Source organism: Pieris napi, chromosome 17, assembly GCF_905475465.1.
Source record: "Pieris napi chromosome 17, ilPieNapi1.2, whole genome shotgun sequence".
NCBI classification, from domain to species: Eukaryota; Metazoa; Arthropoda; class Insecta; order Lepidoptera; family Pieridae; genus Pieris; species Pieris napi.
In genome coordinates, this window is record NC_062250.1 from 82,209 (window position 1) to 95,920 (window position 13,712).

At 44.7% G+C, this 13,712-nt stretch overlaps 1 protein-coding gene across 3 annotated transcripts; it reads right to left on the reverse strand.

Annotated features, from left to right (window-relative positions):
- Positions 1-2,074: 2,074 nt before the first annotated feature.
- On the reverse strand, positions 2,075-13,584 carry LOC125057690 (transient receptor potential-gamma protein-like). Of its 3 annotated transcripts, none has more exons than XM_047661493.1 (17): positions 13,425-13,583; positions 11,947-12,238; positions 11,761-11,873; positions 10,918-11,286; positions 9,902-10,435; positions 9,458-9,692; positions 9,240-9,374; positions 6,533-6,672; positions 6,219-6,465; positions 5,998-6,130; positions 5,735-5,930; positions 5,052-5,243; positions 3,889-3,930; positions 3,616-3,799; positions 3,126-3,483; positions 2,352-2,670; positions 2,075-2,280 (listed from the first exon to the last, which is right to left on the reverse strand). In XM_047661493.1, the coding sequence occupies exons 3-17, from the start codon at positions 11,857-11,859 to the stop codon at positions 2,104-2,106; spliced, it is 3,360 nt and encodes a 1,119-aa protein (XP_047517449.1). In that variant the 5' UTR covers positions 11,860-11,873; positions 11,947-12,238; positions 13,425-13,583; the 3' UTR covers positions 2,075-2,103. The 3 variants fall into 3 exon arrangements, with proteins under 3 accessions (XP_047517449.1, XP_047517451.1, XP_047517450.1); XM_047661495.1 differs by lacking the exon at positions 13,425-13,583 and having other exon boundaries at positions 11,947-11,989; positions 12,126-12,233; XM_047661494.1 differs by having other exon boundaries at positions 3,625-3,799; positions 11,761-12,238; positions 13,425-13,584.
- Positions 13,585-13,712: the final 128 nt, after the last annotated feature.

A 13,712-nucleotide genomic window follows, 5' to 3' on the forward strand; every position in this document is an offset into this window, starting at 1 on the left:
TATGTTGATAGATTATTATATTTTTAATATATAGTTGTCTGACTGTTAGGACGTCGCATTCTGAATAAAGATCAACCGTAGGGTACCTGAATGGTTTAAATTTAATGACTTTAAGTAAGGTACGTTGTGCTCTTTCTAGTTCTATCAGATGGGTCTTTCGGGCACCACCCCAAGAAGAGATACAATAACTCAAGATAGACTCAGCCAGTGCTGTGTATACATTTTTTATTAGTTTGTGATCCGCTACGTGCCTCAGCTTCCTAAAAATACATATGAGTCTCCTTATTCTCCCCGCCAACAAGTTAATGTGTGGGACCCATGTTAATCTTTCGTCTAGGAGCACTCCCAGGTATTTAACTATTCTGGTTCGATCCAGAAAGGTGCAGTTACATTCATTTTGTACATTGTATTGGCAGGTGTGTAGTTGAATCCCGAAATCATTTCCAATTGGTAGAGATCGTACTGTATTTCCAAAAAGTATGAATTTCGTTTTAGTAGTATTAAGAGTTAATAGGTTATGGTTAAGCCATTTTGCTATTTTATTTAAGCCAGTCTCGGTATTTAACTTTGCTTCATCCCAAGTTCTACCGTGAAAAACAATAGATGTATCATCCGCAAAGGTGAATAATCTTCCGCTTTTTATATCTAAATCACACAAGTTGTTGATATACAATAAGAAAAGTGTTGGACCCAAGACGCTACCCTGCGGCACTCCATACTCACAACACACAGCATCATCACTGTAGTCATTTGCCAATTTTACCCTTTGTTTCCTACTTTTTAGATAGTCTTTAAATATTTTCAGTGACGTCCCTCTGATACCAACTTGTTCCATCTTGCTTAGCAAAATAGAGATAGAAACTGTGTCAAATGCTTTTGCAAGGTCCAAAAACACTCCGACACATCGATATTGCTTGTCAATGTGGGTGGCAACATATTCTGTAAATTCCAGTACCGCATCTGCTGTAGATCTGCCCGTTCTAAAGCCAAATTGATTGTTTGACAGAATATTTTCTTTTTCAAGGTACAATATTAATCTTTTGTTCAAAATTTTCTCTACTATCTTAGACAGAGCTGGCAATACAGATATAGGGCGGTAATTACTGACACAGTTTCTATTTCCTGCTTTGTAAATTGGATGGATGACTGATATCTTGAATACTTCAGGGAATACACCTGTTTCAATGCAGGAGTTTGTGATATGGGTCATAACAGGAACTACTATTGCTTTTAGCGATTTCAGAAGCTTTGTAGGGATATCATCCCATCCTGTGGCACTGTCTGAATTTAAATTCATTAGGATCGCTTCAACTTCCTCTTCGGAGGTTTCTAGCATGGCCATCGAATTTACTGGATTTTGGGTACGTTCAGGATTGTCAGTATTGTGCAACTTTTGAGCTATAATTTTTTCAGCTAGTTCTTTACCAATACTAGTAAAATAGGAATTGGCTTTATTAAGAGCGTTTTGTGGTGTAGTTCCCGTTTTGAGTAGGTCTATTGGTGATTCTTTTTTGTTATTCCTGTTAGTTATGCTGTCTATTATCTTCCATTTTAGTTTAGGATTTTTAACATGTTTGCTTAATTGGCTTTTCTCATAATTTCGCTTAAGGCGTTTTAGCAAATCATTGCAATATAATTATCTAGTTTTACTAAATGAAATGCGAGTGCCGTTTGCCGTTTGCTAAACGATTGCTAAACGCTAAGCGCCTTAAATACTTGTTCGACTAAACGTCTCCCGCCTCGTTGCGCTCTCGTTGCATTGTGTACGTTTAGCCGTGTCGAAATAATTCCTTCCTTCGGGACATTTAAAGGCACGAGGCTGAATGCGACCGGCTCCTTTAGAAGAGTTGTCAGCGAAATTTCTTTAGTGCGCACGTAATATTAATTCATTTCGTATATCTCGATACATTAATATATTTCGGAAAACACTTCGGAACACAGACTTTTCAACTCTAATTATTTTAAACCTCATTATCTAAATTGTGTAAATCGACTGCGTCTACTTCGCCGGTTGATATTCCTACTCTCGGCACGTTAAAATAAACGATCTTTAAATTGTTTTTCAAAGTCACGCAAGAGTGACATTAGGCACGCGTGCGCGGATCAGAGCCAGCCGGCGGAGTGATGCGGCGCGTGGCCGTGCAGCGGCGTGACGCCGGCGAGCCGAGCCAGCGCCGCGCAGCGTCCGCACGCCTCCGTCCCCGCTTCCGCTTCGCTCGCTCCGTTCGCCCTCGCCGACTCGCCGCCGCCGCTCTCGTACCCGCACTGTCCGCATTTCTCCTGCAAGAATCGACGTTTCGGTCACGAGGAACGACGCCTCGACGCCGCCGCCGGCGGATCGCCGTCGTCACCTTGAGAGCGTCGTCCTCGAGGCTGGCGAGCAGCGGCTCCCGGCTGCCTCCCTTCGTCGCGGCCTCGTCGGGCGCGGCGGGTTGCGGCTGACGAGGAACGGGAGGCGCGGCTCGAGGGGCGGGGGGCGCTCGCGCCGGCACCGAGCTGGCGCGCTGGAGCGCTTCCGCCCCGCCCTCCGCCTGACGCCGCGAGTCGCCAAACTTTTTGCGTTTGCACTTCAGCGCCGCCAGAGCGCTCAACGGACGCGACGGCCTGCCGCGGGGCGCTCGTTCGGGACTCCGCTGCGAGTCGCTGCCCGAGTCGGACCTCTCGCTGCCGCTGAAATATATAGTCGGCGCAAATGTGAATTTTGTTGTTTTTACTAAAAAATATACCTACTGTACACAGATCCTCCGTAGTTTTATTATTTACTAGTGGGTACTAAATGCAACAACCTATAATGCCTTACCGTATTTACTTTAAAAGAAATGGAAAATAAAACTAAATACGATGTGGTCAGGACCACAAAAATAAGATATTTTATGGCATATACCTACTCAAATCACTTGTAAAGTTTCAATTCTCACACAGCTTGGTTTCTGTACGAAAATATCCACTGGTTCTAATCCAGTGATTTATTAAGTTTAAAGGTACCGCGATTAACAACACATGTGTTCCTTGCGTTGCATAATTTGTTTTTAAATGGCAAATGGCTGAAACTTTTTCAGTAAACCAAATATTTTTTCAAGTAGGTATATCGTGAAAAAAATAACGTTTAAGTGCCCACGCGTTACCTCGGTGAGGGTCCGGCGTGGTCGCAGACGGAGTCCTCGGAGCGTGACCGACCGATGAGACGCGAAACCCGCGCGGCCCGCGCCGCCTCGATGATGGTCCCCCAGCGGCGTTTGTGGTGCGGTGGCTTGCGCGGGGCCGGCCCTCCCGGGCCGTCGGACAGACTCGACTGGCTCGTCCGCAGGCGCCCGCCGAGCAGAGCCGACAGCGAGCCGTGATGACCGCCGCCGTGCGCCCCGCCGTGATCGTGGTGCAGCGACGCGAAGAACTCGTCCACCGGAGCGAGCGAACCCCCCGCTATGTTGAAACCTTTCATCAGCCGACGCTCCTTCTGCCGGTTCTTTTTACCGCCTCCGCCTCCTGCGAACGATATATACGAAAGTTCAGCGACGGGTCGCGTCGGCGGTCGTTCGGCGAGAAATAGCGAAAGTCGGAAAGTTTTGTGGCGACAGGTGTCGAGGAGCGCAAAGAGGAAGAGAAGCGAAAGATCACCTGGCGCACCGGCGTTGGCTGTAGACGTGTTCATGCCCGAGTTGCGCAGGATTTCGACGAGCTCGCAGCGGAAGGCGCTCACGTCCTGCTTGATCTCGTTGACGTCGTCTTCGGTGACGCCGCCGCACTCGGCACGCCGCTGCTGCACCGTCACGTAGCGCCGCACCAAGTTGCGCATGATCGCCTGCAGACGAGACAATTTTAATATACGGTCGGCGTCGTGCATCCAATCGGGTTGGAATATTTAGGAAGACTTTATGAAGAGCTCCTCACCTGGTATCTGAACTCGCGTTCGGTCGTCTGCTTGGCTTTCCTCTGAAAGGAACAAAAGGGCGGAGTAAGTATTAATAAGAAATAGTGAGTAATGTGAAGGAAAGTGTTCGTTTTGCATATGGAAATATTATCTATGTTCAGACTTAACGCCTGCGCAAATATTACGCCAAAACACCATCGCGGGACATTGCCGTCCCCCGCATCAGGCGCTTGAAGATTCTTCATACAAATCTGTCTACTCATGTCACTTGACCTACGATCATTGTACAATTCACATCCTTTTTTAATTATATTAATTTATTAAGTATCTGGGCATTTAATTTACACCATCTATCCGCTAAATATAGAACAATTTACATCACAATATATGTATAATAAATTATCCATTATAACTCGGGATAAAATATGATAATAATTAATTGGGTGGGGAATAAAAATTATAGGAAGTTATTTAGTCCAAGCAATGCAAAAATATAAAAACACAATTATTATCCCAGACGATAATATGTACTACAAATTTTCACCAAACACTGTAAATCAATAAAACAATCAATGAAGCAATAATTACCACCGAAAATCAACCCAAAACAATTGATAGGGATCGGCAAGCTGGCCTGTCACATAAAATCAAGATGTCAATCATGGAAAATTACTATACAATAATTACCTCGTTTATAAAGCCCCATGTAACGAGTGCACAGATTTTAAGAAGTTGGATTGATGAAATTTTTAAATCTATCAAACCAAAAGACATTATTGTATTAATAATAGACTAGCTAGAATAATTCTAGCTTCAAACGACAAACGTTAATATACCTTCATCTCACATCTCTCAGATTTTCTTATTCGTACACGAAAACAAATATTTTTAAGTCAACGGGAATGGACAACAGCCGAGGTAGACATGGGGAGAAATTGGTTATGCCAAAAAATTATCTGAAATTGTTTGGGAAAAACATTTTTGTATGATCAGTAAAGATCTTCCTACTAGCACTTTAAAAAATCGAAGTATATATATATACTTCCTTTTGAAAAAATTTAAATGATTATTTGTAAGGTAGCATTATCAATATTAATTTAATAATATATTTTAATGATGTGATGACGTAGTGATAAAAGAATGTAATAATTGACTACGATGATTGATTATAATTATGACGTACTCGTATAGTGCGCATGTGCTCGCGCTTGGCCCGCGCGTGGCCGCACAGGCGGCGCTGCAGCCAGCGCCAAGCGTACAGCGCAGACTTGGGCGAAGGAAGGACGTTGAAAGGCGGAGCCGCGGTGCCTCCTTCCTCGAAATAACTGATCCACAATTTGCTGCGAGCGAACTTCCACTCCACGTCCGCACGCTCCTGTACCCATTGTTTTTGAAATATATATATATATTTTTTTATATAACACGTAAATATAAAGGTAAAATGTAGGTTTGGGAGCATTTTGATAGACCAAACTAAATAAAAATTTATTCATTTTTGAATAGTAGCTTATGAGAAATTAATTGAAATATCAATCTCTAGTAGTAAAAATTGGATTGCGATTGAGTATAGAAAGCGGGTGTTAGGTAGCAAGACGTCGTAGCACTTAAGAACGTCAATAAAAAATCCTTCTAAATTTCCATTTACTGCCAATCCTATTTAATAATTATACCTATATCCCAACTTAAATCAGGCGTAGAATGCACTAAATGTTTGTAAGTATCTGAAACTACACTTGGGTGTAGCTCGACAGAACATCTTGAATTACCACCCTACATTGTAATTAATGAGATTAAAAAAAACTATGTTATATTATTATCAGTAAGCATGGTGAAATACAATACGAAAACACATCGAGAATTACGTACGGAAATAAGCTGGTACGAGTGATTCATCATGGCGATGAGCAGGTTGAGCAGCACGATAACGTTGATAACAGCGTAGGTGCCGAACATGAGCATTCCCCAGAAGCGCGTGAAGATCTTGATACCGTCCAGCTCGAACGAGTCCAGGTCTACGAGCCCGAAAGCCGCCCAGAACAGCGTCTGCATCGTCTCGAACAAGCTGTCGGCACGCTCCGTTATGAGATAACTGCAGACGCTGCGGTATCGCAGTACCCGCGCACACTTACTTCGCGAACCTTCTCCAAACCACGCACGCGTCGGGGTCCTGAGGCGCAGTCGAGTTGGTGGGGGCGTGAGCGCCGGCCGACGGACAGCGCTTCTTCTCCATGTCCGCGTAATACCACAGCAGTTGGTTTAGGCCTGAAAGAATTTCCTTATAGGCCCCAATTCAAAAAATCCAAAAAATTCGTCCCAGATCTGGCGGTTTATAGTTAATGACAGCACTAACCGCACGAGAAAGCGAATATTACGAGAATGTCGAGCACAAAGAACTTGAGTATGTCGAGCACCATCCGGCTGAGCGACACTTGGAGCGGGCCGAGATGGGGATTGACGCTGAAGATGTACACCAGCTTGAGGCTGCTGAAGATGTTGGCGGCGGAAAACAGGCCCTCAGAGAGCAGCATGGGGTCCCAGGCGTCCCACTTCTCGCGCGGCTGATTCCACTGCAAGCCCAAGTGCATCTCGCGCCGCACCTGCAAAGAGACGCACATCAGCGGTCTGCGCCGGTCTCGGAGCCGGTTTCGTTTCGCTTCCGCTCACCTGGAAATGTGAGACGACGCGCAGTGCGACGGTAGCCACGTACAGTGAGTTGGTGACGAAGTCGATCACGTTCCACATGTCGTGCACGTACTCGCGCAGCCCCATGTCCCAAAGTTGCTTCACTTCGCTCCAGATCAGTCCTGCGCGGACGTCGGACCGATATCAAGCATAATCTTAAGTTAGGTCTTATTATAATGATATTATATCTAACACGAGCTCCTCTTTTCCATTAGCTTTTATTGAGCGCCTCACTCTCAAAATAGCCACTCAGTGTGCTCGCTGTGGACACTCGGGCAATCCGCGACTCCGTTTATCAGCAAGGCCATTGAGGATATATGGATAAGAATGTATATAATATATTAAATTGAATAATCAGTCTTTCATCACTTCCTCCATAACCCAATGCCATGTCCCGTTAGAGCTGTTGAAATTTAATTACACGTACTCCTCTACTCCATCATTCTCTGCTTGTTGTCCTTTTACGTTTATTTATAATTGCGACGCATTTGTTACGACTAGACAGACTACAAAAAAGGTTACTGTAGCATCTACTTTTTCCAGTCATCTTGAAAAAAAGTTGCCAACATACGAAACCAGGATAGCGCACTTTAAGATGTTGTCATTGGAGAATCGTAAAAAATTAATTGAATTACAATCAGTTTGGTAGGTAATCCCGTTGCCATGATAACGCACAAGAGGTGAAGGATATTAAACGATTTTCAAAATTAGATTTTTTTACAACATAAAATGGATGTATGTAGTAATAATACAATGGTTTGTTCCCATTGACAATTTTTACAAGAGACGTTGCCGTTTTGTGTTACGCTGTTGTGCGACATCACTAAAAGTTAACTGTAAAAGTGAATAAGATCCCAAATCATATGATGCTAGTATCGTTTGTACATTAAATATAATAACGTGAGTTAACCCAATTTAACACGTTCACTGCGGCAAGTAAAATAATAATATTTCATCAGGTGCGGCGGCGGGCCAAAATGCGCCCCCAATGATATTTCCGCCGGTGCGTGGCAGGTCTTTCTAGACCCAACAGCACTAGGATAGATTAAATTGCTATAACTTTGTGGAAACATAATGTATACATTTTTTTTTATATTGTTAGAATGACCTTGAACCCAACTTCCTTAGGTTTGATTCGCCCCGGGATCTGGCAAACAGGAAATGAGAAATAAAGCAGGAAAAGCGGCAGGCCGATATCGACCTGAACTGCACTAGAATATATTTTTAGTAGTGATGGGACAGAGAAATATCGAAAATAAAACAGAATTATCGTAAACTAAACTCAAACTCAAACTCAAAATATCTTTATTCAAGTGGGTAACCAAGTACACTTTTGAATCGTCAAGTTAAATTAATCGTAAATTTACATTTACTACTAAAGGAACTGAAAAATTTATTTATTTACTTATGTATGCCTGTCTTGGAAACAGAAATACTTTTATTTTTCTTAGTGGAAAATATTTCTTCCCTGCTGTCACTATCACTGTCAATAACTGCAAGGCGAATTACTCTATTTTCCAAAATTTGTATTTTTCTTGTATTGCTTGCCATCGTTGATAATATCGAACGCTATGTTAGATCAGTTAGATAGCACAACACTAACTGGTCGGGCGCGCGCTCTGTGCGGTATCGGGTCGCCAGCTGCCTGTTGGGTGGGCGGGCTGAAATAGGCCCACTGCCGCACTCAGCGGATGCAAAGCAGCGTCAGTGCGTGGTAGGTCGATAAAAGCCTGCCGTTATGTTTTGATGGAGAAAACCTACAATTTTGACCGCAAGATGAAATATATATTTGTCCCTGTCGAATTTTTACAAACACCTGAGATAATCGTTACGCACCAGCGAGAGGGACATAGATTTCTTCGTCCGCACCAGCGGAAATACCGCGGCAGGCTGATATCGGCCTGTTACGCAGTGAACGTGTTAATCAAACGTGAACCTAAGGAATTTATTACAAAGATACATTCATCATAGGCCACACACCATAGCGATAATATTTACGTCCCGTTGCCGTTTTGACCGTGGTCTAGTATGAATGAATTTACAATGGTGTTAAATTTACCGACTGATTTTACGGCAAATTGTTTGTATGGAAAAATGGGTTTCTCAATTATTTACATTTTCCTTGTACTTTTACTTTAATATAATACATATAGGCACCGATATCCTTTAATATCCTTATAGGAAAAAAAATACCATAACGTACCTACTATAAAACACGTTGTATAGTTTGCATTTAAGATAATAACAATCAGATTGATTTCCCTCTTAGTTGCTCCCCTCACACTTTAAAATCGATTTTCGTTTAATTTTTTGTAATTTTAATTGTTTTGTTTAATATTTGTATTACCTCTTTGTGTATGTCATGTTTGCCTACAAGTGCTTGTCACATTAAAAATTGTATTTTGTGGTTCTTCATACCAATGTATCAGTGTACGTTGGCAAGCGTTCATCTTCAAAAAAAATAAAAAAGTTTATTTCGTGCAGATCCTTGACATCTTGACGTAAGTACTTATAGAGATTGAGATTTTTTGTGTGGATCTTTAACTTGATTTAGTTCATTCTTCTGTCGGTCTTGTACGTCTAGGTTTAACGCTTGACTGATGTATCTAATTAGAGCAAAGGTTCTATAGTTTTCCGTAGCCTAAAAATCTTTTTTTTATCATAGTTTAGAATTGAAAGTAAAGCTCACCGCTGACCCAGGCCAGGATGAGCCACTCGACGAGAGTGGGCGGCGAGCCGCGTCGGGACACGGGCGCGTCCGCCGGCCCGCCGCCGAAGATACCCGCCGTCGTCTCTATGCGCTGCGACGCCAAGATCAGCAAGACTGCAACCACCGCGATAAGTAAGCTTTTGCTTACCGTTCCTAACGAGGTCGAAAAAAGATGTCAAGATGGTGGAAGTACTGACAGAGAAACATGAAGTAGCTAGCAGAGTGGCAAAGGAACTTGATGAAGGGCTTGCGTAACATGCGGCCTGCCGTGGAGTGCGGTGCGGCCAGGTAGGCCAGCGAGTACAGCGGGAACATGGCACCGATGCGCACCATCTCGACGGCCTGCAGCACCATGTTTTTGCGGCGGAAGCCCGGCACCGATTCGTACCAGATGGAAGCCAACAACTGCTGCACGTTAGGGTGCGCCACGAACTGCAACATATGACTTCGGTAAGGGATCACTTTCAAGCTATGAATAGCGAGACGCGCGTCGATTAGTGGCGTGAACGCCAGTGGCACTACAACCTTGTCGGTCTATTCGTAATTCGAACCTACGACCTCCGAAATGAGAGTCCCACGATAATACCACTGGGCTAGGCCAGTATGCCAACATTGCTTGTTCACATAGCCGTCGGTCCCACCTTTTTCTGGCGCAGTTTGATGGCGAGTTTGAGCCGCGACAGTCGCATTCGCTCCGGAGCACCCGGCTCGAGCAGTGGCGGCGGCTGCGGGCAACCCTTCTCGTGGTTGAGCAGCACTTGGAGCTCGTGTGAGGTACGCGTGTGGTCCAGCAACGCCGTGGCGAACTCCTGGCACTGACCGCGTAGTTCTTGGTACTCGGTCTTGAACTCGTGCTCCAGCGCCGATAGCCGCCGCAGCTCCCACGACAGCTCGAACGCGGTGAGGATCGGATCCTTGGACGAGAGTGCGATGAGCGACGGCGAAGCGAGCGCGCGATAAGCGTTGATCCGCGAACGCGAGTGGCGCAGGGAGTCTTCGCGCCGCGATCGCACGCACTCATCGCAGCCGCAGCGCACGTCGTGTGGCGCCGGCAGACGCGCGCCTCGATCCAGTAGCAGCTTGATGATCTCGTAGCTGTCGCGATGCGCCGCCAGCGTCAGTGGCGTTATGTCCGACGTGAACGTCGCCGTCTCCGGCGGGAGAGCCTCCCAGCTCTGTGGTGGGTAACGAAAATAGTATAAAAATTCTGTACGGCTGGCAGATGTGAAACGTCGAAATATGTCGAAATATGTGTAATATGTACCTAGTGGTGCTACTGTGACAATTACTCGATGATAACTGAATGTCGGCGTCTGAGCCGCCGCTATATAGATGCTTAACATCAAAAATAATAAAAATTGTCACTATTACTGCAACTTTACTTTTGTTTACAAATGTTAATTTGGTTGTAAATGTATGTATGTTTGTGTATGTATGGCTCAAACTCAATATTTGTTATAATAAAAATGATAAACAAATTACAAAATTTCATTTTCTGCAGATTTAGTCCTACTACGACATTCCTGTACTGTAGGTATGTGACGAAATTCTTCCAATTCATGTAGCGTGAATTTTATGAAAAGTTCTACAGGTGCCTCAGAGCATTAATTTAGGACCACGAGGCCACTCGATTATGAACAACACACACAAAACTCACGTGTGGCTCGCCTTCCTTGCGTGTTCGTTCCTCGTGATCGAGCAGCGCCTCGACAGCCTCGACGAACTCCTCCGAGATGGCGTGCAGCAACGCGTCGCGCGTCTCGACACCGAACTCGAGTAGCAGCTCGACCATCTCTAGGTTTTCATTGTCGATGGCCATGAGCAGCGCACTGCGGCCCAGCGGATCGACGCAGTCCACGTTGATGTGTCCGGTGTCGCGCGCGCGCTGCAGCACTCGACGCGTCCCGGCCACGTCGCCGCGCTCCACGCCGAGCAGGTACTTCTTCTCCTCCAACGATAGCACGGCCATCTCCTGGTGCGGCCGCACCACGTTGTCCTCCTCCGTCATGCCATGGATGCTGTGCCTCTGTCGCACGCCCGAAACTCGTTAAAATCGAGTTACATATGGACATTTAATAGGGCAGTTTGAGCTCTATTTATAATGCCCGATAGATTTGATAAACACGAGGCGGTAATGAACCGGCCTGTTGTTATTTTTCATTATTTATATTACAGAAATAGACGCATTCCGACAACATGCAGCTCGGCCGACGAGGGTCCAGCGCTCACGGGTGACCTGAACGAGTGCGTACCGTCCGCGGTCGTCGGAATACGTCTAGAAATGCACTTTCGATGACGTAACCATATTCAAATCTCTCTCATACGACTGAATAAAAAGATGGAAATTGTCTTTTGCAATCTTGAGGAATTCGATATGATCAATGAATATATTACAGATATATAGTTCTGAATGCCAGCGAAAGGCGGCGAAGGTGCAAGGCCCGCTCTAAATTCGTCAGATTCCGACTAGGCAACAGCGAGAAGTGCAATCACACCCTACCTTGACCTTGGTGTCGAGAGGACGAGGCCCGGGCGCCAGCAAGGTGCCCAGTTCCACGCGGCACGTGGAGGGCCGCCGCTCGCCGCTACCGGCCGACATCTCGGAGCCGCTCTCTGCACAGACAAAGCGTCACTCACTCACTGCGCTGCGCCCGCCCAAGCCTCGCGCGCCGCTCCCCGCACTCACCGACCCCGTCGCCGCGCGCGCCATCCTGCGATCGGTCCGAGAACTGAAACGGCCCAAGCGTACTATCGTCACTCGGATGTTTACAGTAAATGTAGCGTGAATGGCCGTCTATTTTTTTATTTATTAGAACGATTATTTAGATCGGTTCCGGTTCTTTAAAAAAAATGCTAGCGGTGAACCTGTACGCGGCGCACGCGTCGCGCGGCGATCTGCCGCGAGTGCCGGCGCAGCGCCTCCAGCGTGTGTGAAATCTGGTCCGACAGCGCTCCGTCTCCGCCTTCAGCCGAAGAATCTGCGTCACAAACATAAAGTCTCCAACCATTTGATACGTGACATTAGAAGAATAGTCAACTTATCAAGTTTCATAATTATATCTTAAGCTTGCCTGGAAGAGATCGCTTAGTATACGTGAGGCCGGCCGTTGCACCATTTTTTTTGAAGTGAAACTTCTTTGTCGGGGTTGGAAAAAAATTTAGTGTAACATTTTTCGTTACGCGTCACATTTTTCGGTTACGCGCCATGTTGCTTTTTGAAGTCAAACTTCTTTATCGGCGTTGGAATGAAAGTTTTTTATCGACGTATGGGAGAAATTTTGTAGCAAATCGTCACGTTTTTCGGTTACGTGCCATGTTGCTTTTTGAAGTCAAACTTCTTTATCGGCGTTAGAATGAATTTTTATCGACGTATGGGAGAAATTTTGTAGAAAATCGTCACGTTTTTCGGTTACGCGCCATCTTTTTCTTGTCCCTACCACGGTTGATCGGAAGAGATTCGAAGCCATTAATAACAAAAATATATAATAACGATAACAATGATAGTAATAATTCTATTACAATTAATGAAATTCTGTAATAATCTTAGTAGTAATAAGGTAAAATGAAATAATTGTAGGTATTTGTATTCATGTCTATGATAATAAAAGCCTTTTGTTAAACTTTATTTAACCAATTTCGTTAAGTTGCATATAGTAGATCATTTTTCGAAAAATAAGGTCATAAAGAAGTTTCACTTCTTACGTGTGTACACCTAGTACACGCACACATTTTTTTTCATTCTGTAATTCTTATGCAATAAAGTGTAAATACAGTAATTACCTAATCTAAAATTATTGAGTAGATAAGTATATCTAATTCGTATTATATTAGGTAATAGGCGGATGAGGTAGGATTCGTAAAAAGCAGATGCCCAGCGCGAAACAAGACTTTTAATGACTTACGATCGCATTGAACTCAATGACTCACTTGAGCCCAAACAAACGTGCATACAACAGACACTTCTTAGCTAAAAATGTAATTTCAACATTTTCAAAACTGTCGCACGGGGTTAGATTCGGCTCATTATATGTATATGCAATTGTGATGATTTCATATTGAACTTTTTTGTATCGTTTTTTATTTTATTGATAAAGATTTGAACGGTCGACCGTTTCTTATTTTAGGTCTCGCGTTAAGGAATAGGAATAAGACGTCTTCACTCACCGACTGCAGATTATATCGGTGGGAATTTGCATGGTACCAAATAATATGTTGACTCGGTAAGGAAAGTGGACGCGGTGCACGTGGTGTTGAGAAAAGCGCGGCGCTCAAACGACGACTACAACGCGCCGCGCTCGCCGCGCACTGCCGCCCTCGCCGCTCTCTGCCGCCCTCCGCCGCCGCCCTACGTTAGGGCGGCCGGACGATATCGATAACGTAACGCACGCTGCAATTTTCTAATTTATCATTAGGGTTTAAAAATTTCTTAACCTTTGTTGACAACTGTTATAC

What these genes read in the sequence shown, in the direction of transcription:
- LOC125057690 (XM_047661493.1), bottom strand. Translation starts at nt 11,859, where the DNA reads ATGTCGGCCGGTAGCGGCGAGCGGCGGCCCTCCACGTGCCGCGTGGAA. An exon ending in GTTTGGAGAAGGTTCGCGAA is followed by an intron (nt 5,931 to 5,997) that starts GTAAGTGTGCGC and finishes GCGTGCCGACAG; the next exon opens with CTTGTTCGAGACGATGCAGA. An exon ending in AGCCAACGCCGGTGCGCCAG is followed by an intron (nt 3,484 to 3,615) that starts GTGATCTTTCGC and finishes TATCGTTCGCAG; the next exon opens with GAGGCGGAGGCGGTAAAAAG.